The sequence below is a fragment of the Callithrix jacchus genome, chromosome 1 (assembly GCF_049354715.1).
Source record: "Callithrix jacchus isolate 240 chromosome 1, calJac240_pri, whole genome shotgun sequence".
NCBI lineage: Eukaryota > Metazoa > Chordata > Mammalia > Primates > Cebidae > Callithrix > Callithrix jacchus.
In genome coordinates, this window is record NC_133502.1 from 93,064,642 (window position 1) to 93,088,209 (window position 23,568).

A 23,568-nucleotide genomic window follows, 5' to 3' on the forward strand; every position below is an offset into this window, starting at 1 on the left:
TAAAGATGTATATGACACTCTTTGTCTTCACTGCTATTGCCCCAGTTTACACAACACATGCAACTGTCTGAAACACATAAAGAGCATTCTGACTAGTCTCCTTAGAGTCCATTCTCTATAATCCGTTCTCCAAATAGCAGTCACTGATCTGATAAAAGAGCCAAAAAGAGACTGCACTCGGTGGCTCATGCCTGTAATCCCAGCACTTTGGGAGGCTGAGGCCAGTGGATCACGAGGTCAGGAGATCGAGACCATCCTGGCCAACAAGGTGAAACACTGTGTCTACTAAAAATACAAAAGTTAACTGGGGGTGGTGGCATGTTCCTATATTCTGAGCTACTCAGGAGGCTGAGGGAAGAGAATCGTTTGAACCAGGGAGTCAGAGGTTACGGTGAGCTGAGATCACACCACTGCACTCCACCCTGGCGACAGAGCGAGACTCTGTCTCAAAAAAAGAACAAAGAAGAAATTTGATCACATTACTTCCTTGATTCCACGCTCCCATTGACTTTCCTTTGCATTTCCAATGGAGACCCACATTTTTACCTAGCCCTTGCCCACCTCTCTATTCTGTCTCCCTTGCTTCTTTCTCTCCAGCAAACTTCCTTGTTGTTCCTGCACATGCTAAGTTCAGTCATGCCTATGGATGTTAGCACTTGCTATTCTCTCCATAGTTGCTTCTGCCATCATATACATTTAGTGAGCACCTATTGTGTGCCAACAGCTGTGGTATTAGCATTAGGCAAATGATGTTCCTCACTGGTTGAAATCTCTCCCTGTTGAATTGGGTTTTGAAAAGCTGTGATTTTCTTTTTTCTTCTGTTAGCTTTGTAAGATTAAGACAGAAATGATTTTTGTAAAAAGTAGGTGGCTTTATGGGACCAGTTTAGTATTTGAGTAACATGTATTTGAGTATTACAAGGCCATTTGAGTATTTGAGTTGTTATAGTAGATGGTTTTTGACACCAAATTTTGTGACCTTTTCACTAAGGTCTTTGTAACCGTTTTAGAGAGAAGAAAAAGAAAAGGTCGAAGTTCAGTCTTTATAATAAATGTGTTAATTAAGTACAGTCTGGCCAGGTGTGGTGGCTCACACCTGTAACCCCAGCACTTTGGGAGGCTGAGGCGGATGGATCACCTGAGGTCCGAAGTTCAAGACCAGCCTGCCCAACATGGGGAAACCCCATCTCTACTAAAAATGCAAAAATTAGCTGGGCATGGTGGCATGTGCCTGTAGTCCCAGCTACTCAGAAGGCTGAGGCTGGAGAAATGCTTGAGCCCAGGAAGTGAAGGTTGCAGTGAGCCGAGATCGCACTACTGCACTCCAGCCTGGCAACAGAGCAAGACTCTATCTCAATAAATAAATAATAAACACAGTCTATTTTAAATGTAGGCATTTTAATGATATTGAACCCAGTTTTGTCTATATCTAAACATGTAACCAGCATACAACTCAAATTATACTCTCTTTCACATACGTGTATGTTGAAATATATTATTATTTTATTAAATAAGTTTATATTAGTAACATGTACCTTAAGCATTTGTGAAGACATGCCAGACTTCATGCTCTGGGGTTTCTTTGGAAATGATTTTTATGTGGTAATATCCTGCAGTGTTCACTTCAATTGATTTTTCAAAAAAGAACTAAGAAAATATAAATGCAGCTGGTTCTCTGGAAACTTGTGTGTAAAAAAATGTAATTTCTTCTTTGAATCTTTAAAATGTAAGTAAGTTATATCTTAAGAAGTTTTCATCTGTTTTGGTCAAATTTAAATTCTGCTTCTTGACACTTAAAATTATAACTAGCTAATTCCTATGGCTTTTATATTACATTTTAAAAAATCATTTTTTTAACCCCTAGATTTCGACCTCATCAGGATGCAGACCCTGAAAAACCACGTGTTGCTGCTCTAATTGACAGGCTTATTGCTTTTAAAAATAATGATAATGGAGCTTGGGTCAGAGGAGGAGATATTATCGTTCAAAATTCAGCGTGGGTATTCTCTACAAAGTTATTATCTGATGACACTGATGTATTATTTTTCAGCTTTTTTTAAAAGCCAGTAGCATGAAAGCACAGTGATGATTATTGGAATCATACTATAATTAATAGACAGGACAAGCTCTGAAGAGGTATGCTGGAGTTGAAAGGCTGCACATGTTTGAAATTGTCTCATTCTGGTGCTTTTATTGGAACAGAACTTGTCCAGTGGCATGAGAGCTTTTGATGAAATTGAACAGAAACTGGGAATTTAACCTTATGTAACAAGCATGGTCTAGGTCAGAGAGCTAAATAAAGATTTTGAAACCACCTGGATCTTTTCCCTTCCTCTTGGAAACTCCTTATTTTTTTGATGGTTTTCGATTGCCATTCAAAATAAAAGTTTTATAATTCCACCTCAGTAAATCTGTTGACTTATGTCTTAACATGACTTGAGGCAGTAAGTATCTCACTTTTTTTACCATTTGTATAATTTTAGGAGTGGTCTCATGCATGTTGAGCTAAGAGTTAATATTCAACAGTCTAGAAAAATGTGTGTGTGTGTGTGTGTGTGTGTGTGTGTGTTTCTGGCAGTGAAATTAGCTTCTTGGCATTTTACATCATTTCTGACTTGTTTCATCCATAAAACTGATATTGTGTTAAATCTGTAGAAATGACTTCAACATCATACCACAGCCTAATTGTTTTTAAAACATAGTTACAAAAATAGTAATTATAGCGAATAATTTGATACACTGCTGTTTGCCAGGCACTGTTTGAAACATTAGAAATTATTATTTTTTGAGTCAGTGTCTTGCTCTCCAGGCTAGAGTGCAGTGGTGTAATCACAGCCCAATGTAGCCTCAACTTTCTGGCCTCAAGCAGTCCTCCCACCTCAGCCTCCCAAGTAGCTGGGACCACAGGCATGTGCCATAATGCCCTGCTAACTTTTAAATTTTTTGTGGAGACAGGTTGTCCCTGTGTTGCCCAGGCTGGTCTTGACTTCCTGGGCTCAAGCAACTCTCTTGCCTCAGCCTCCAAAAGTGTTAGCATTACAGGCATGAGCCATCACACCCTGCTGACACTAGAATGTTTAATACTCTCAAGAATCCTATGAGGAAGGTTATATTTTCATTTCAACTTATAGATAGGAAAATTGAGAGAGGTTAAGTAGCTTGCCCAAAGTCACACAGCTAATAGTTTGCAAAGCCAGGATTTGAGTCAGGGGCCCTTGCTACAGATGCTGTACTCCTAGTTATTGTGAAATCAAATTTTTGTATGGTCGTGTATAGAGTAAATATTGGGATCTCCTGGATTTCATGATAATTAAATATTGAGATAATTACCTCTTTTTACATATTATGGTGAATTAAAATGTTCTTCATTCTCTTTTCTTTGACAGATTTGCAGATAATGGAATAGGACTGACCTTTGCCAGGTTTGTAAATACTTAAAAATACTTACTTGATTATTTTAAAGATTTAAGTTAAATAACCCTTAATTTTCTTTTTCCTGATCATACACAGGAATGTTTTATCATATGTCAACATTAAAAAAAATTAGCACCCTCTTCCTGATACCACTAGGGGGCCAAAAATACATTTTTTTCTTAATCAAATTCATACTAAAGTACTAGGTTAATACAGCTGGAATTTCATAGAAGGATAATTTTTGCTTAGAAGAAAATACTTTTAATTTGACTAAAGTTCTCAAAAAGTAGAGGAAAAAAGTGGAAGGGAGTAAAAGTAGGGAGAAAATTAAAAAACTAATATTTTCTTTCTTAGAAGCTGCTCTAAATTTAGCAGTAGTCTTTAAGAAGTAAACTTTTGTTCTCTATATATATTTTCTTCAGATAATAATCATTCTAGTTGTCATGTTAAACATGCTTGTCATTTAATTCTTATATTCAGGGCAAGTTTGTTCTTATTTGCAATGTTGTTGCTAGAGACTAGAGCAATTAGTCATTGCTGCTGAATTAAAGTTCATTTGTTTATATATAATTTGCAAATCATGTATTACTTCATATGAAGGCTGAGTGTGCTGGCTCATACCTGTAAGCAGTTTGGGAGGCCAAGGCAGGAGGATCACTTGAAGCCAGGAGTTTGAGACTAGCCTGAGCAACATAGCAAGACCCTGTCTCTACAAAAAATTTTAAAAATTAACCTAACCAGGTGTGGTGGCATGCCTGTAATCTTAGGTACTCTGGAGGCTGAGGTGGGAGTATCCCTTGAGCACAAGAGTTCAAGGTTGCTGCGCTCCAGTCTGGGTGACAGAATTACATATACATATATATATATGTATGTATGTAATTATATACATACATACAATATATACAAATATATATATATGTATGTAATTCTGTCATATATATATATATATGAAGAGCCCCTGTCTCTTAAAATATATAATTTTTTTAAGACCGTGTATCATATATATATATATATCTCACATATTAAAAAATACATATTTTAAGAGGGGGATATATATATAAAATTATAATTAGGTATAAGTATTTTTATAGTTTAAAAGCAATTTCAAGCCTGGGTGTGATGGCTCATGCCTATAATCCCAGCATTTTGGGAGGCTAAGGCAGGAGGATCACTTGAGGCCAAGAGAGTTCAGCATGGGCTACACAGCAAGACCCCCATCTCTACAAAAATTTAAAAACATTAGCTGGGCATGGTGGTGCACATTTGTGGTCTCAGCTACTTGGAAGGCTGAGGCGGGAGGATTGTTTGAGCACAGCAGGTCAAGGCAGCAGTGAGCCATGTTCTTGTTATTGTATTCCAGTCTGGGTGACAGAGCAAGACCCTGTCTCAAAAAAAAAAAAAAAAAAAAAGCAGTTTCTGAAGATTTGTAAATATGTATTAGAAAAAGCTATTGGCTTCTTTTAAAACTTTTAGCCTTTTAGTTATAGCATGGCTACATTTGAGCATAAGTTTAAATTTCCTAGAGAAGTGTAGCTATTGATTGTTCTCATTTTAACAGTGATGGAAGCTTCCCAAGTGATGAAGGTTCCAGCCAAGAGGTATCTGAATCTCTCTTTGTTGGGGAGAGCAGGAATTATGGCTTTCACGGTGGTCAGAACAAGTATGTAGGCACTGGAGGAATAGACCAGAAGCCTCGGACATTACCCAGGAACAGGTAAGCATTGCTTTAGTTGTAGAGTGTTAAATTTAAGCAATAAAGGAAAACCTAACCCTCAGGAAAGTTTCTGTAATAATCCTGGATGGATTGGTTCCTACCGTGACTCCTTTCCTATTTTATTATTTATTACTACTGCTACTATTATGATTATTATGTGTATTTTCGTCCTGAAATTTTGGAGCATTAGTTATTAAACATTTCATATATTTAATTATCAATTTTATAACAAAGAAACCTATCTTGTTTCTCATTCCTTATATAAGACCTTATGTAAACTTTTTTTCTTCCGTCTCGGGCCATAGAAAGTTGCCAAACCCTCAACTATGACATTAGGTCAGGTTTTCCTCAATGTGTGTTGTTGGTTTTCAGAATTAGCTACTGGAAAAAGGAAATTACCTACTGAAAAGAGTCCTAGGAAATGAGAGTTGATTGATGCCAAAGTTAACTCAAAACCCAACCACGGCTGTATAATTAACGGTGGTTTAGATGTTGAAGGGAGCAGGGTAGGCTCTTGGCGTGTGTTCTGTCATCATAGTCATAGAGTCATTAAAACTGTACTTAGCACTTCTTCAGAGCTTTAAGGAAACTACTAATTCATATCTCAGTTCTGAGGCACCGTTTGGGCTTCTCATTTTACTTGTGAGAAAACCAGGTAGAAAAATATTAAACAGTGTTGTTAGGCTTTATATCTGACCCATGTCATAATTCTTCAAGAATCAACTCCCCTAGAGGAATGCTCTCTTGGATGTTGGGCTAGAATAAGGCAGAGTAATGGGCAAACAGACTGCTACCTTTGGGGAGTAGTGGTGCAGAGCCGAGGCCTCGAGGAAGAGCTGTACTGTTTTCTGGAACAAGGTTACCTATGCTTGTCTTCTCACCCCTTCTGCTTGTCATTGTGGAATATTGAGCACTGCTATGTGCTACACTCTGTGTGGAACTCCTGTAGCCCACAGAAGCCACTGGGAAAAGAACTTCATGGATTTTTAAAATAGCTAACATGTATTAAATGCTTATGATATGTCAGGCCCTGTTGTAAATATTTTCACTTAATCCTCACCAAGCTCAATGCGATAGGTACTGCCAACATCCTGTTTTACAAATGAGTATCTTACTAGGTGGAAGAGACAGGATTCAAACCCAGTGTGGTTGTCTTCAGTGCTGCTCTCTTCACAACTAGGCTCTTGCTGTTTCTCCTAATGTGTAGATTGAAAAAAAAAGGCTGCATTCGTTGGCATGTGGACTGCAGTGCAATGGTGGGGACATATCAGTTCCTCTCTGTATTTGTTATTGACCTTCAGTTTTAGTTCAAAATGCTTTTTGCTGCTTTGGTAAGGAAGATTTTCCAAAACTAAAATATCTCATTGATTAATGGAGCCAGCTTTAATCTTATTATATCTTTACAACCTGTATTAGTCTATTTTCACACTGCTGATAAAGACATACCTGAGACCGGGCAATTTACAAAAGAAAGAGCTTTATTGGATTAACAGTTCCACATGGCTGGGGAGGCCTCACAATCATGGCAGAAGGCAACAAGAGCAGGTCACATCTTACGTGGATGGCAGCAGGCAAACAGAATAAGCTTGTGCTTGTTTTAAAACTCCTGTTTTTAAAACCATCAGATCTCGTGAGACCCATTCACTATCATGAGAAAAGCAGTCCCTCCCAAAACACGTGGGAATTATGGGAGCTACAAGGATAAGTTTGGTTGAGGACACAGAGCCAAAATATATCACAACGTTTTCTACAGGGGAGAACCATGTTGAGATGTATGCCTAGAAATGATGTGTAGATTTTTAACTAGACTGTTTGGTTTTCTTGCTAGCATATATGCTTTTGCTAAATGATTCAACACTGCCTAGTTGTAGAATAATTAGTTGCTATAGAGATCCTCTGCCATGCAATTAAAGAAGTAATAGGAGAGGAACTTAAGGAATTCAGAATATTACCAGTTTTACACATTAATTATGGTTACTGATTTATGATTAGTAGGCTAAGGAGTCGTGTTTGAACAGGAAGGAGGACGATGAATAAAACAAAATTATTAGTCTAGTTAACACTGTTGACATGGTAAGCCTTGAGGGCTCATGCTTTCACACTTTTAAGTGTATCATTTCACCTTTGTACTATCATTTAGTGTCTTGAGAGGCAGTTCTCTGCCTAAGTACAGTCATGTCTTTTGTTCTCGTGGACGGAAATTTGGGAACAAAGACTGAAGTACATGAGGTTCCAAATGAAAGATCTTAACTGAGTTGATTCAAGGAAGACAAAGTAACCTCTTCATTCTCTAAAATAGCATCTTTCTCCCCACCCAATCTATTATAATGTTGTGTCTTATTGTCTCTATAGCACTTATTTTCTGAAATGATCCTTTGTTTTTCTGTTTGTCTTTCCCACTGCAGTGTATGTTTCATTCAAGCAGGGATCTTGTCTTGGTTCCCACTGTATCCTAGTGCATACAGGATCTTTAGCAGTATTCATAAAAGCAGTAAGTGAAGTGCTGCAAAGGGGACAGCCCATATGCATTAAACAAAATCTTGTATTTTCACAGGACATTCCCAATTAGAGGCTTTCAGATTTATGATGGGCCCATTCATCTCACCAGGAGCACTTTCAAAAACTATGTGCCAACTCCAGATAGGTACAGCAGTGCAGTTGGCTTCCTCATGAAGAATTCTTGGCAGATAACCCCCAGGAATAACATCTCCCTCGTGAAGTTTGGTCCACACGTAAGTATGTTCTGTAGTTCCTATGTAGTGACTCTGGTGAGAGAGGGAGGGATAGCACATTCTCAAAGACAAAAACGCAATGGATCTGCCCTGAGTCTGTATGAGTGGGAGGAGAAATACACACAGAAGCAGCTCCTGATTCCATGCACTCTCTCCCATTGAGTTCAAGGTGCGAACAGAAGTCCTGTGTGACTTGGGGTATTTTTGACATTCAAGTCATACCTTGATAGGGAATATGCCTTCAAGTGATGATACAGGGGTTGTAGAGTTTCATAGCAACAGGAGGACATACGATTATGGAAAAAACACCCCAGGGGAAAAAGTGCACAAAAGCATTTAAGAGATGTATCTGTATTGAACAGCGTTAGTATCAAATAATGTACTGCTAATAAGAAGCAGCTAAAGATTGTAAAATGTATCACCTGCAGCCCATTTTGCAGCTGTGCATTATGTGTTTGATAAAGGCTTTAAATAAACTCCACTGGGTGGGAAAACTATTGAGCTGAGTTTGATCTGTATTGAGTAGTGAGGTACTAATACAGGCTTTTTAGCAGATTCTAGTGTTTGTCAGTAACTCAGCTATACTAAGCCAACACTTAAATTGTGTTTCTGTTTTGACCTGTACTAACCTGTTTATTTTTTTGGTGGGAGGAGTCGTATGAACAAGTACCTAAAGCATTTGGAGATAAACTCATTAACTAGCTCTCAAGATGACTTATCAAATATTTGTATTTCTTTGAGGTATAATTTACACATAGGGAAATGCACAGCTCTTACATATACAGTTTATAATTTTTTATAATTTTTGACAAATGTATGTGACTGAATAGTCCCCCTTCCCACAACTCTTCTGGTTTCTCTTACCACAAATGAGTTTTGTCTGGAGAACAAATAAAGATGAAGTATAACATTTGCCCATTAAACACCATAAGGTTTTGGGAAATTCCCCCAAAACCCAGCATGTTGTTAATTGAGTACAAAACTCAGGTTGACTTGAGTGCCACAGCTGACAACTGTAACTGTAACTGCTCATAGCAGTGACAGAACTGCTCTAACCTTAAAGCAATCACAGTGGACCTGCAGTTGGGTCATTGCTAGGGAGACAGCAGGAGCCCTCATTTTGTGACGTCCTTCTTTTTCACTGTGGTCAGGTCTCTCTGAATGTCTTTTTTGGAAAGCCTGGTCCCTGGTTTGAAGATTGTGAGCTGGATGGTGATAAGAACTCTATATTCCACGACATTGATGGCTCTGTGACAGGATACAAGGATGCTTATGTGGGAAGAATGGACAACTACCTGATCCGCCATCCAAGCTGTGTAAATGTTACTAAGTGGAATGCAGTGATCTGTAATGGGACCTATGCCCAGGTAGGCTTAGCAAATGTATCATGCCCAAGTTCTACCAGCTCCTGCCAGCACTGTTTCTGTGAGAAGTACTTTTCAGCTTTTCAGTGTGATTGATGTTTTCCAAAATGTAGTCTTTCTTTCCCCTTCCATTCCCTTTCCAGTTCCTTCCTCATTTTCTTCCCCTTCCCCTTCCCCTTCCCTCCACCTTCCCTTCCCTTTCCCCTTTTCCTTCCCTTTCCCGTTTCCCCTTCCCCTCTTCCCCTCATTTCCCTTTCTTCCTCCTTCTCTTCCTTCTCCTCCTCCTTCTCTTCCCTCTCCTCCCCTCCCTCCTCTCCTCCTCTCCTCCTCTCCTCCCTTCGCTCCCCTCCCCTCCTCTCCCCCTTCCCTTCTTTCCTTTCTTTCGATTCATTAGGAATCATGGACACCTGGAATTTTTCTTAAAACTCCTCAACTCCAGAATTGTTTAAGAAGTGGAAAAGTGAGCCTCAGAGAGGAGAGCTGATTTACCCTTGGTTAAATATGTTTAGAATGTAGCAAGAACCTAAGTTTCTTGACTCTTAGGTTTTCTTGCCATACTACAGCTGTGCCCTCTTAGAGGGACTTTTATCCTTTGCTTTGGGGGTTATTAATCTCTACTTAATTAAAGAATCTGACTTTTAAGACAAAATATCAATAGGTCACATGAAAAGTGAGATGTTCCAGGGACAGAGTGGAGATTAGGAGTGAGTGGACAAGAAAGGAATCTAAGGAAAATTTTCTGATTATATTATGATAAAATGTCTATGAAAATATGAAGAAGATGATATAGATGGAGAAACACCTCTTTGAAGACATTAAGCATTAATGTGTATTAACTTGATGCCTAGTATAAGAGGATGAACTAATTTGCAAGGTACTATATATGGTTAAGAGCACAGACTCTGAAGCTAGACTGCTTGGGTTTGAATTGTGGCTTTGTTATCTTCTAAAGTATGTCTTGGACAAGTTAATTAACTACTCTGTGTCTGTGCACAATCGGGATAATGGTAATTACTCTCATATGAGGCTCTTGTGAAGAGAGAGTGCATGCATATATGTAAAGCATTTAGCATATGGCCTAGCACATGTTTCAGTGCCTGCTGCTCTTAGTATTATTTAAGGAGAAGAGCTATAAGTTGCAAAGGTGGTTTTAATAGTGAAATTTTGGTGATGGGAGAGATTGCAGAATTGGAGGTACCAGTTGCCCAGGATTTTGAAGGCAGCAGATCCCACTGCTGCCCTCTGCTTCATGCTTTAGACAATTAAAGGGTAGGATTTAATAATGGACTCTCAGAGGAGATAAAGGCATAAAGGAAATAGATGATCAGAGCATGGAGACAAGAATTAGAGGGAGAGCAAGGGATTTTCCACCTAGAATTGGGCTCTGATAGCCCTAAAGGCAGGAAAGAAGCCCCTTTCTTTGATTTGCTGCTAGATGTTCTTTTTGTCGTATGGGCTCTTCCTGGGGAGGATCAGTGCTGTGCTATTTCCCCTCTCCTGAGCTCTGCTCACTTTCCAGTCAAAGGTGTGTTTGTGGGCTCCCACTTGTCACTTCTCTGAGCCCCCTGAATTTCATGTAGTTTCTACCACCTGAGTTTTCAATAGCTGGAGCTTCTTGGATCAGAATTCTTCATTGCTCTTCTGACTGAATTATGACAATTAAAGGAAGTGATTTAAAAATTTTAAAACTTAAAAGAAGTTTAAATCCTTATCTCTAGACAAAACAAAGGGCTTAAGAGGAATAAAGACAGGAGAGAGTTTCTGGGTTTTTTTTAGTGAGGGTATTAGCTTCTTTGTGGCTATGGGATTTCTCATTTCCATGAGCAAAAATTAAAAAAAAATTTTTTAAGTAATACTTGTCTAAGTCCTATAAGGGGTGGGGAATTGACTACAGTAGAATAACAAAGAAAGGAACACGGTTTAAAATGTGATTTATTTTTTCCGTTTATCTTATTCTGAATCAGAATTGCCTTCCCCAGATTAAGTTTACCCATCAATACCTAGGAACTATAGAAGTTCTAGAATTAAAACAAAAATAAAAAATAAAAAGCTTTTAGTCTTTTTGTAGCTACAGTTTTGGCTGAAGTTCTTGGCAGCCATGAGTATTCATGCATGTATGCATATATCTGTCTGTCTGTCTTAAAGTGGCACTTACACACTAATGAAAACTTTATATTATTTTTTGGTGCCATGACTCGGATGAAAACTTTATATTTTTTAAGTGATCATAAATGTATTTATAAAATACATGGTTATGGTAGCTGTTTTATAAATTACCATTACTATTATCAATGTGACATATTGTTCATTTGTTCAACATTCACTCAGTAAAGCATTCAATCCTTTGAATATCGAATGTATTTGAGAATATTGACCTGATCTGTGTTACAAATCAGAGTAGTAATTCTGTTTTTATTTGTAGATGAAGAAGTCATCTAACATTTCTCAGGGGGAAATGGGGATGGTAAGACCATGAGCCAGAAATTTACTCCTGAGATTATGAAATTTGGGCTGGAAGCCCAGATCTGCAGCCATTTGCTGTTACTATGATGTAGTATGCAATTGTAGGGAAAAAATGGGAGCAATTGGATAGAATGATCATTATTTAACTATTTGTAAATACTTTTTAGTGGCATATGTGCTTTTTTTTTTTTTGAGATGGAGTTTTGCTTTGTCAACCAGGCTGGAGTGCGATGGTGTGATCTTGGCTCACTGCAACCTCTGCCTCCCAGGTTCAAGCGATTCTCCTGCCTCAGCCTCCCAAGCAGCTGGGGTTGCAGGAGTGTGGAGTGTGCCACCATGCCCAGCTAATTTTTGTATTTTTAGTAGAGATGGGGTTTCACCATGTTGGTCAGGCTAGTCTTAAACTCCTGACCTCATGATCTGCCCTTCTCGGCCTCCCAAAGTGCTGAGATTACAGGTGTAAGCCACTGCCCCCGGCCGAATATATGCTTTTTAATGACCTGAGGGATAAAGGTGCTCAGAAAGAAAGATGATGATATAGGGAGAATTAAGGTTAATAAGGCAAGGGGCAGATATTCGATGGGTGTATATCCTCATATGTATACACACACACATAAAAATGTATAAATGTACATATAAATAAATATATATAAACATGTTATATATATTTGTGTATAATAATATACATATACATAATATATATAATTAAACATGTTAAACCTAAATATGTTTAAATTAATATATTGAATATGTATTTAAATGACAATCAATAGTCTTAAAATATGTTTTCTATTTTAAATCTTTAAGTGGTATCAGCAGAGTATTAAATAATTGAAGTAGTTTAAAAGGACATAAAATTGAGGAGCCAATATGGATAAGATCATAGAAATGAAAGGGAAAATACAAAAGTATTGTAGATTAAATGTCAGTGTTCTGCAGCTGCTTTAATATTCTGGAGAATTTGGGTCTGGATACTGATTTGTTTTAGGAGAGTTGTTCTAAGAATTTTCCTTTGTAGGATACATTTGGGGATGGTTTTGTTTTGGCATAGCAAGTAGCTCAAATGCCACTGGAATAAATTCAGGACTTTCACATTTGTCTCTGTTTAATATGTTTTTTCAGTTGTTGCACAGTACTTTATAACCTTTTTTTTTTTTTTTAATGGCTGAAAAATGGCTTTGTGTGCTGATGTAGGCTGTGGAAAATTGAAAGTCAAAGCTCTAAATAGATATATAAATTTTTCATGTCTTGGTTTAGTGGAAAGTGTCTTAGATTTGACTAGAGGGTATCAGTTTTCACATGAGTTTACTAATTTTTCTGTATATGTGTTCTTCAGACTGAGAGATTTCTTTGACAAGCTATATAAGCCACAGAAGTTTCATATTCTGATGAATAAGCTGGCCTGTAGTGGTGGAAGCGATGATGAAGATCTTGGCTAGCAGAGTACATGGTCTGTTTTTACCATTTCTAGTTTAAGTCAGCTGCACTATAAGTGGCTTAGGATGTGGTTGGCTGCTGCTCACTTAGTCTGGCACGGATCACAGAATCTTTTCAAAGTCGAGACACTTGACTTTGTGCTGGAAATGTCTGTCTAGCTGTTTATATTTTCATTCTCTTCCCTTTACTTCTTCTTTTTTTAAGGTCTATGTACAGACATGGAGTACTCAGAATCTTTCTATGACCATTGCCCGAGATGAGTATCCGTCCCACCCTATGGTGCTCCGAGGTATTAATCAGAAGGCTGCCTTTCCACAGTACCAGCCTGTCATCATGCTGGAGAAAGGATATACCATCCACTGGAATGGGCCAGCACCACGGACTACATTTCTATACCTCGTCAACTTCAACAAGTATGTTTCTAATACTGTTATTTCAAATCGTCGAGTGAGTAGTAATTTAGTGGAGAAAAAGCATAACTTATATCTCCTTTGCAGCAAGCAAAGAAAGCCAATTTTATGTACTTTACTTCTCTTGTGGGGAGGCTATATATTTTGTGTGGATAGAATTAAGAGATTATACAAATGTAATCCTGTCATTTCAAAAACATTTCTTTTTCTCTGTGGTCAAGTTATTATGCACATAAAGCCATTCAACAATAGGTTTTAATACAGTCTGCTGAATGCTTTAATTCCCTGTAGCTGGGATGGGAAGTAGTTTTATATGGTGTTCCAGCAGATGCTTACCTGAAAAATTAAAAAGATTTTTGAGGCTGAGTTTAAACTTGGCAGAAGAAAGTGGTGGGATGGATTAGTAATACCTGCTGGGGCAAGAAGTGAAAGAGTTGGGACATAAAGGCTAGGTGTTTACTAGCCCTGCCCGAAAGCACTATTTTATCCCTTCTTGATTTCTCAGTTGTCTGTTCTAATATCACATACAATCCCAGATGCAATTTTTACAGTTAATTTATTCCAGTGTTTTAGTGTGTGTCAGCTGACATAAAGATGAATGAGAGAAGTGCTTGCCTTCTAAAAGTTCACAGTAGAAAGGTAGAAAAAACTCAAGTAAATAGATAAACCAAAGCTGTTTTTTAGTGGACAAATGATAGAGCAACTATTAAATAATTCTGCCTAAGGGAGTTGAGTCAGGCTGCAGTGAAGAATGATTCTGATGAAGCGATCAGTCTTGTGATATTAATAAAAGCATGGTGTTGGGAAAGAGCCAGTTCTCCTGGGGGAAATAATGGATTCAGTGTGATGGGGACATAGGATGTATCAGGGGAAGTGACAGAATGTGAAACTAGGAAGGTGGGGTGGGACTATTTCGAAAGGGAGCGGTAAACCACATGTATCTTATTAATCTAGATACATGTGGCTATTAACCCGTGCAACTCCATGAAACTGCTGAGATATGTACCTGAAAAATTGAAATGGCTTGTTCACCTGACTCATCATCAAGCCCTGACTTGTCAGAATACTCTTAAAACATCCAGTCGAAATGAACAGAGAAGGACTAGAAGATATAGTATTTTAGCTGTAAGCAGCTCACTTCCAAGGATAATGAACATCGTGGCAGATGCCCTTGTTCTGAAATTGTTAGGCCTCTGGCATGTGCTCTGAGCTGAACCATTACCGTTACTGTTACTGTTTTCCTCTGATCGTTGCTGCTGTGCCCTGTGCCCCACCTACACAGTAACCAAGCCAAAAGGCCAGTACTCATTCCTGTCTCTTCCTTCTCCCTCATCACTCCATCTTATCAGTAACTACACTTTGTTGGTTCTAGCTCCTAAAGTCTTCTAAACCTGTCCACTTCTTTCTACCCTCAGTGTTAGTGGCAGAGTCAAGCCCTCATCATCTCTTGCCTAGCTCCATGCAGCAACCCCCACCTCGGTCTCCCCACTTTCAATCCTTAGTCCACATTGCAGCCAGAGTGAGATTTCTGAAAGCCCAATCTGATATCATCAGTGAGTTGCAGAGAAGTCAATGAAAGAAACAAATGATTGTCAGAGAGGATGGAGAGATGTCAAAGGGTTAACAGTACTCTCTAAGTTTTATTGGGCAGAATTATGAATTGGAGGTGAGGTATGACAAGAAAATGATAGGCAGTGTTCTGTAAAGTGCTTTGCATATCTTTCCATCAAATACTCAGCAACTAAAAATATTTTAAAGTAAAAAAAACAGCTGAGCCTAGAAGTTTCAAAAATCCACATGGGCATGAATTTCAGTCATACTTCTTCAATCAGCTAAAAGTTTATAAAAATTACATGATGGTCAGAGGCAAAAGGAAGAGATGGACAATTTTTTCCCCTCAATTTAAGATAATTATAGGGGAGTCATAAATTTTGTCATAATGGCCACTTCTGAAAATAACACTTTAAAAGTTATAAAAGCAATACTTATTCATTAAATAAAATAAGGAAATTATAGAAAAACATAAAGAAAATGGAAATAATCTCTAGTCCTCCTAACCAAAGCAAGGCATTGTAAACATATATAGTTTACTCCCCTCTTTCTTTCTTTTTTTTTTTTTTTTGAGCTGGAGTTTTGCTCTTGTTACCGAGGCTGGAGTGCAATGGCACGATCTCAGCTCACTGCAACCTCCGCCTCCTGGGTTCAGGCAATTCTCCTGCCTCAGCCTCCTGAGCAGCTGGGATTACAGGCATGCACCACCATGCCTAGCTAATTTTTTGTATTTTTAATAGAGATGGGGTTTCACCATGTTGACCAGGATGGTCTCGATCTCTTGACCTCTGATCCACCCACCTTGGCCTCCCAAAGTGCTGGGATTACAGGCGTGAACCACTGTGTCTGGCCCTTACTCCCCTCTTTATAAACTCAGTTGCTTTGTGCATATGGATATGCCATAATCTTTTTAACTACCCCCTTGTTCCATGAACATTTAGGTCATTTGTCCTGCAACCCCCATTTTGCTATTATAGGCAATAATCCGTATAACATCTCATATATTTTTTCTGCATTTTCTAATTTTTAGTGGGATTATTTTTTTCACTTTAAAATCTAGGGTTTTTTGTTTTGTTTTGTTTTGTTTTGTTTTGTTTTGGAGACAATGTCTTGCTCTGTTTCCCAGGCTGGAGTGTGGTAGTGCAATCTTAGCTCACTGCATCCTCTTCCTCCTGGGTTAAATTGATCCTCCTACCTAAGCCTCCCGAGTAGCTGGGACTGCAGGCATATGCCACCACACCCAGCTAATTTTTGTATTTTTTGTACAGACAGGGTTTAGCCATGTTGCCCAGGCTGGTCTCGAATCCATGCACTCAAATAATCCACCCACCTCAGCCTCCCAAAGTGCTAGGATTATAGGCATGAGCCACGGTGCCTGGCTATGTGAACAGTTTTAAGGCCTTGTTACATATTGTTTAAAAACTTTTTAGAATGATGAAAAAGTCCTGAAAATAGATGTGATGGCGATTGAACAACATTGAGAATATACTTATTGCCAGTGAACCATATGGCTAAAAATGATTAAAATGGTAAATTTTATGGTATATATATTTACTACAATAAAAAGGTCAAAAAAGAGAGAAAATGATAAAAGGGGGAAAATATTTTTAATGGTTTTTTAAAAGGATTAATTTTATATTTAAGGACACTAAGAAAATCCTATGGTTATTTAGTGACATGCATCAAAAGCTTTAAAAAGGCATATACCTTTATATCCAGCTATTTTGCCACTAGGAACTCATCCTAATACATTTATAAAAGGTAAACATATATTTATAAACACAAAAATTCTTTAGAATGCTTTTGCCAGTGTACACTTCCACTCTCCATGTATTAGTTTTTCTATCTTGGTACACCCATACCCAGTCTCACTTAATTTTCTTATCTTTTTAGAGTATCTGTTTTATCCAACTTTTTTTGTGTTTTTTTGAAATCCTGTTAAAACTAAGAATTTTGGGGGCTGGGCATGGTGGCTCACACTTGTAATCTCAGCACTTTGGGAGGTTGAGGTGAGTGGATCACTTGAGGTCAGGAGTTTGAGACCAGCCTGGCCAACATGGTGAAACTCCATTTCTACTAAAAGTATAAGAATTAGCCAGACATGGTGGTGTGCGCCTGTAATCCCAGCTGCTCGAGAGGCTGACGCAGGAGAATCGCTTGAACCTGGGAGGCAGAGATTCCAGTGAACAGAGATTGTGCTACTGTACTTCACCCTGGGCGAAAGAGCGAGACTGTATCTCAAAACAACAACAACAAAACAAAAATTAAATTTTTAAATGCTCATATTTTTGCTGTAAATCTATTGATATGAGAAATCTGAGAACAGATAAAGGTGGGCGATTTGTTACTCTTCCATGGTTCAGAACTTCTACCGTCAGTGACCCAACACACAAAAGAAATTTAAGGAGAAAACCATGGTTAGGGGCAAGAAGTGGAAGAAGTGGGGGAATGAAGGACAGGTATTTGCATACGCTCTAGTACTTAAAAGATAATGGCTAAAGTGTAAATTAATTTATTTATGTTTCTCCTTTAAAGGAATGACTGGATTCGAGTTGGCCTTTGCTATCCATCAAACACAAGTTTTCAAGTTACCTTTGGCTATTTGCAGCGGCAAAATGGTTTATTGTCCAAAATCGAAGAATATGAGCCTGTGCATTCGCTGGAAGAACTGCAGAGAAAGCAGTCTGAGAGGAAATTCTATTTTGACTCCGGCACGGGGTAATTCAGTGAAACCGGGGAATGAGAATTATTGCTATTTTTCTGTAATGGTGAAATTGCTAGTTCTTCAGCATCACAGCTGTTTAGTAAAGCGGCTGATGTGGGTAATTTCTGCACGTCTCTATTAGAGGTTTAGAGGGGAACTAGAAGGACTTGTAATTATAGTTGGCAGTAGGGATCGAGTGAAGATGTTTGCTGTGTACCTATTAAGGCAATTGAGAGAGAGAGATTATCCCTTGTCAATGAAGAACCAGTAGGCCCAGTTGGAAATTACAATAATTTTTTTCCTCATAATAGTTCTTCATATGATTATTTACATGTGAAATAGTTCATATTTCAGTGAAAGCTCATTTTTCTCTTCCTGACTTAAGGTTATCTTTCATGTTGACCTTGAGTTTTTAAAAATCACTGTGTAACTGTGGAATATTTGCTTTCAACTTTCTCTAGGTTGCATCTTTCCACTTTTTAATTCCAATCCTCTTCTCCTGGGGTCCTGTTGGTTTTGACTGCTTTTACCCAGTTACAGTCTCAGCCTGTGGGCTATGGTAGGCTCCATCTCCTGTACCCTTCCAGAAGGTAGCATGTTCCTTCAGCCTCTCTCCTCATACAGACATTCCTCCTGTAAGCCATTGTCTATGCACTGTAAACATACCAATGGAAAGAAGGCACATTTATTCTGCAAACTCACGGTCCATTGAGGAATGTGGGCATGTAAAGCAAGTCATTAGAGAAGGAAAAGTTGAATGCTCTCAGCTGTAAAGATAATTCACTGTGCCTTTTGGCCTGCCTCAGAAGTTCAGCTTAGAGTAACCAGTGACATCCTGAGAGGATGATCCTGGAGCTTGAAAAACACTTAGGAGGAGATGGAAAAAGAGATGGGTGAGATGTCTTACACAGAAGAGACCATGTGCACGAATGCATGGAGGCATGGCAGAACGTGGCATTGCATGTTTGGGGAAAGGCAAGAAGTTCAGAGTGGGGAGAAGGGTGGAAGATTGATTTGGGGAATGAAGTTGGGGCTCAGTTGTTAAGTGCCTGGTTAGCCTTTAAATAAGATGCAGCTCATTTGTCCTAATCCCCCAGCAACAGTGTTATCAGCTTAAAAGTTTTATTATCACAGTTGTCCCCAATGTTTAATTTTTTTTCTTTTGTTTTTCTTTGTTTAAGAGACGAGGTATCACTGTTGGCCCTGGCTGGAGTGCAGTTCACAGGCACAGTCATGGCACCATACAGCCTTGATCTTCTGGGCTCAAGTGATCCTCCCACCTCAGCCTCTCAAGTAGCTGCTGCCACCACACCCAATATTGATTTTCAGTTTTTGATTAGACCTAAACAACTGCTTGGACTTTCATTCTGTAGATGATAGAACATCCAGATTCCCAGTTGATTTTCCACGAGAATAAAAAGAATATCCAAATTTGTAAGGATAGTCTGGTGACAACTTAATGATTAAAAGTGTAAAAAGATAGGAAATACTTTCTGATCTAGGTATTTCAAGAATTGTGAAGTCCTAATTCTTTTTATTTGGTTGGTGCAAAAGTAATTGTGGTTTTTGTCATTTTTATTTTTAATGCTCTCAGTTCTGGAGATATTTAATGTGCCTTTTGGGCCGATTTGTACCTCATAATCTCAACTTTGTACTGTTCATTGACCTCATATTAAAATGTGAATTCTTCATCTCTAGTAATCAATCACATTTGATCAAGTTTTTTAGAGTCTTGACTTCCTTTGGTTTGGAAGGACTGAGTTTGCTGACAGAGGTTGATCTGCCACCTGGAAGTTAGATTTTTTTTTTTTGAGACAGAGTTTTGCTCTTGTTACCCAGGCTGGAGTGCAATGGTGCGATCTCAGCTCACCACAACGTCCGCCTCCTGGGTTCAGGCAATTCTCCTGCCTCAGCCTCCTGAGTAGCTGGGATTACAGGCAGGCACCACCATGCCCAGCTAAATTTTTTTGTATTTATAGTAGAGACGGGGTTTCACCATGTTGACCAGGATGGTCTCGATTTCTTGACCTCGTGATCCACCTGCCTCGCCCTCCCAAAGTGCTGGGATTACAGGCGTGAGCCACCGCGCCCGGCCCCGGAAGTTAGATTTTTTAATTCATCTTGGTAGTAGGAAGATAATTCAGAATGGGTGGGATGGACTGTTCATTTTGCCTGATTTTGGCCCTAATATAGACAGAAAGAACCCAGGTCTGTCTGCTGTTTGTAAATATTACAGGAATTGATTTGAGACTTTATCTTGGTCTTAGCCAAACTAGTCACAGTTCCTGTTTTTATTATTTCAGTTTCGTGCCTTAACCAAAATGATTTATGAACAGGAACAGCAAAAAGAATGACCACATTAATTTACCAAATCCTAAACTCAACACACGATGTATAAAGTTTTCCAAGGAATTTTTGAGCCAAACTGAATTTCATCCTCCCAAATTACCTATCAAACTAATTCAGAGCAGAAATCAGCTTTGATATGTTCTGGGACAATGGAAGCAGGGCATGAAAATATTTTCCAAAGTATTGCTGCATTTGACTTAGGGCCCTTGAAGGATTGAAAGAAAACAGAAAAAACTTTATTCGTTTTATAATTTTTTTTTTTTAAGGAAAAGTTACTATAGTGGCGGAACATCCCTTTTGGCCATGAGTTTGATTTGAGGAATTTTGTAAGTTTTCAAGAGTAAGCCTAACTACAATGATTGTTCTTCGTGTGTATGTGCAGGTTACTGTTTTTGTATCTCAAAGCCAAAAGCCACAGGGATGGCCACAGTTACTGTTCATCTCAGGGATGTGAAAGAGTCAAGATCCAGGCAGCCACAGACTCAAAGGACATCAGTAACTGCATGGCCAAAGCATACCCACAGTACTACAGAAAGCCATCAGCGGTCAGGCGGATGCCGTCCATGCTCACTGGACTCTGTCAAGACTGCGGCTCTCGGCAGGTAAACAAGGATGAAAAGTGGTCTGTGGCCAGGGAGAAAAAGTCAGAGGGTTTCTTTGCAATAGGAGTACTTTTCTTTGAAACATCTCTGTTGCCCATTTATGGACACTGCATGGTATATCCTGAATTTTGGCCCATGCTAAAATGTGATGTGGATAAGAAGCGAACTAGTCCAAATTTATAACAGAGATACGTCCTCTGTGATATGTTAGTTCACCCTGGACAACTGCAAATTTTCCATAGTTTGAAATTAAAGGTTGCTATGTTGGTCCTCATGTATTTTTCTTTCTCAGATGTTTGGTACTTTTGCAATATTATGGTTGGATTTATGTGCCAGTGATGTAAAAAAGATACTTTGTTTTATTGGCATAGTGTGAAATTTCTTTTCTAATAATACAGCTAATATGAAAATTGTTTCCTTTTTATAAGGTGGAAATTCACTCTGTTTTTGAAACATATGCCATTATATCTATCTGTAATTAAAAGTACAGACTACCATATCACTCTATCATTTCTGTTAAAAAAAAAGAGTACAGACTGACTTAGTTTAGAAATGAAAATGCTTCTTCTAACATTCTTGATGAGATGGCCTCCAACTGGATCTCAAGAAAACACTGTAATGAAAGTGAACCCAAAATAGGAGTTAAAATTAGGCATACAGAAGGGTTTCCAGAGGAAATCAGATCAGTTCAAAGTGAAAAAACAAAGAATGGAGCTGCCCTGATTTATATTTCATGTTTACACTAACAAATACAGGCTAAGGGAAGTGGTTCTCAAAGTGTGGCCCCCAGACCAGCAGCATCAGCATCCCCTGGGAACTTGTGGAAAACGGGAATTCTTGGGCCCCACCCACATCCTAGGAAATCAGCAACTCTGGGGATGTGGCCCAACAATCTATTTTAATCAGCCTTGCAGCTGATTCTGATACATGTTCACATTTGAGGTCCACTAAGAATATTTTTAACAAGCAATAATTATCACAAATATGCATACTGTCTGTTAATATGGAGAAAACTAAATCTTTTCACTTCTTACTATCCTAAGTGATTTTAGAAAACAAAATTGGCTGGGTATGGTGGCTCATGCCTATAATCCCAGCATTTTGGGAAGCCAAGGCAGGCAGATCATGAGTTTAAGAAATTGAAACCATCCTGGAATCCCGTCTCTACTAAAAATTTAAAAATTAGCTAGGCGCACCACCACACCTGGCTAATTTTTGTATTTTTACTAGAGATGGAGTTTTGCCATGTTGCCCAGGCTGGTCTCAAACTCCTGACCTCAAGTGATCCATCCGCCTTGGCTTCCCAAAGTGCTAGGATTACAGGTGTGACCCATGCCTGACCAAGTTTTTTTTTTTTTAATGGCATCTCTACTATCACAATCTTAGTCTCTCATATTTCTGAGCCACCTCTATTCTCTCATAGAAGTATAACCAAAAATAAACCAACCAGCCAAAAAAAAAAAAAACCCAAAACAAAAAACAACCCTGTATATGAAGGTCATATGATTCCTTGCCAGACCCATATAATAATTTGACTGTTAAAGTGACATTTTGAGATATTCTTTGTGGGAAAGTAAAATTTCCAGCCTAATTCTCAAGCTGGATTTGTTAAGACCCTTCTATATTGAAGATACTTTACATAATTTATAATAAACATTATAACTTATACAAATAATTTAATTATCATTGGAAATATTCTAGGCCTGTCTTATTAAACGATTCTATGCACTAATACTTAGCATTCTCTATCTTTTATGCATGAAGCACTGATCAGAATTCATTTTTTAAAAATGTATTGATTACTGACTTTGTGCAGTTGCAGAGTAGTTGAAGTATCTGGGAACATTACTTTTACTTGAAAATTTGTGAGTAATTTTTTTTTTTAATATAGAGGCAGGGAATCACTATATTGCCTAGGTTGGTCTCGAAGTCCTGGGTTCATGTGATCCTCCCACTTTGGCTTCCCAAATTGTTGGGATTACAGGTGTGAGCCACCACGCCCAGCCTAATTTTTGTTCTGAATGTCAAAACCAAACACATATATATTAGGAGTAAATAGGAAAATTCACAGGAATTTTTGACTCCAAACTTGGAGACTTCAAAGAACTGTCCAGCTTCTGAATGCTGCTTAGGATCATTTAGATTGTTAATTTTGTTTGTTTGTTTTTTGACATGGAGTCTCACTCTGTCACCCAGGCTAGAATGCAATAGTGTGATCTCAGCTCACTGCAACCTTCACCTCCCAGGCTCAAGTTATTTTTCTGCCTCAGCCTCCCAAGTACCTGGGACTACAGATGGGTGCCACCATGCCTGGCTGATTTTTGTATTTTTAGTAGAGATAGGATTTCGCCAGGTTGACCAAGCTGGTCTTGAACTCCTGACCTCAGGTGATCCACCCACCTTGGGCCCCCCAAAGTGCTGGGATTACAGGCATAAACTTCTGTGCCAGGCTGATTGTTTATTCTTGCAGTGAAGTTGTTAACATGGGTTTATATGGACAGTTTACTTCTAAGTGTTATATTGTGTGAGAGTTAAGTGTTTTTGAATGAGAAGAGAGCCTTTAGGGAGGAGGTAGGCTTTGGAGACTGGGAGTCATTTGGAAGAGTACAGGGAAAATGGAAGAGCATTCTTGGGAAGGGGGAACAACATCGCAAGGCAGAGTGGCAAGAAAAAGGGTGGAGTGCTTGTGGGAAAGTGAGGCCTGCGTGAGTGTGACAGCACAGAGAGAAATAGGGTCCTGTCCATAAGGCACAACTCTTTTTATGGAACGCTTTGCAGGTCACAAAGGGGAGTTGAGACCTGGGCGTGTACAAAGTTACTAAAAGTTT

General features: G+C 38.6%; 1 protein-coding gene across 4 annotated transcripts in view; it reads left to right on the plus strand.

Annotated features, from left to right (window-relative positions):
- Positions 1-23,568, plus strand: part of CEMIP2 (cell migration inducing hyaluronidase 2) — an 82,560-nt gene that overhangs the window by 47,757 nt on the left and 11,235 nt on the right. For 3 of the 4 annotated variants that reach the window (XM_017973081.4, XM_078366632.1, XM_002742857.6), the window contains 8 exons: positions 1,865-1,996; positions 3,387-3,422; positions 4,973-5,128; positions 7,683-7,860; positions 9,012-9,227; positions 13,329-13,537; positions 17,621-17,803; positions 20,521-20,740. In XM_017973081.4, the coding sequence (XP_017828570.3) occupies positions 1,865-1,996; positions 3,387-3,422; positions 4,973-5,128; positions 7,683-7,860; positions 9,012-9,227; positions 13,329-13,537; positions 17,621-17,803; positions 20,521-20,740 (1,330 nt within the window). Of the gene's footprint in view, positions 1-1,864; positions 1,997-3,386; positions 3,423-4,972; positions 5,129-7,682; positions 7,861-9,011; positions 9,228-13,328; positions 13,538-17,620; positions 17,804-18,250; positions 18,683-20,520; positions 20,741-23,568 lie in introns of those variants that run through there. The other variant, XM_054254827.2, reaches the window with a different exon arrangement.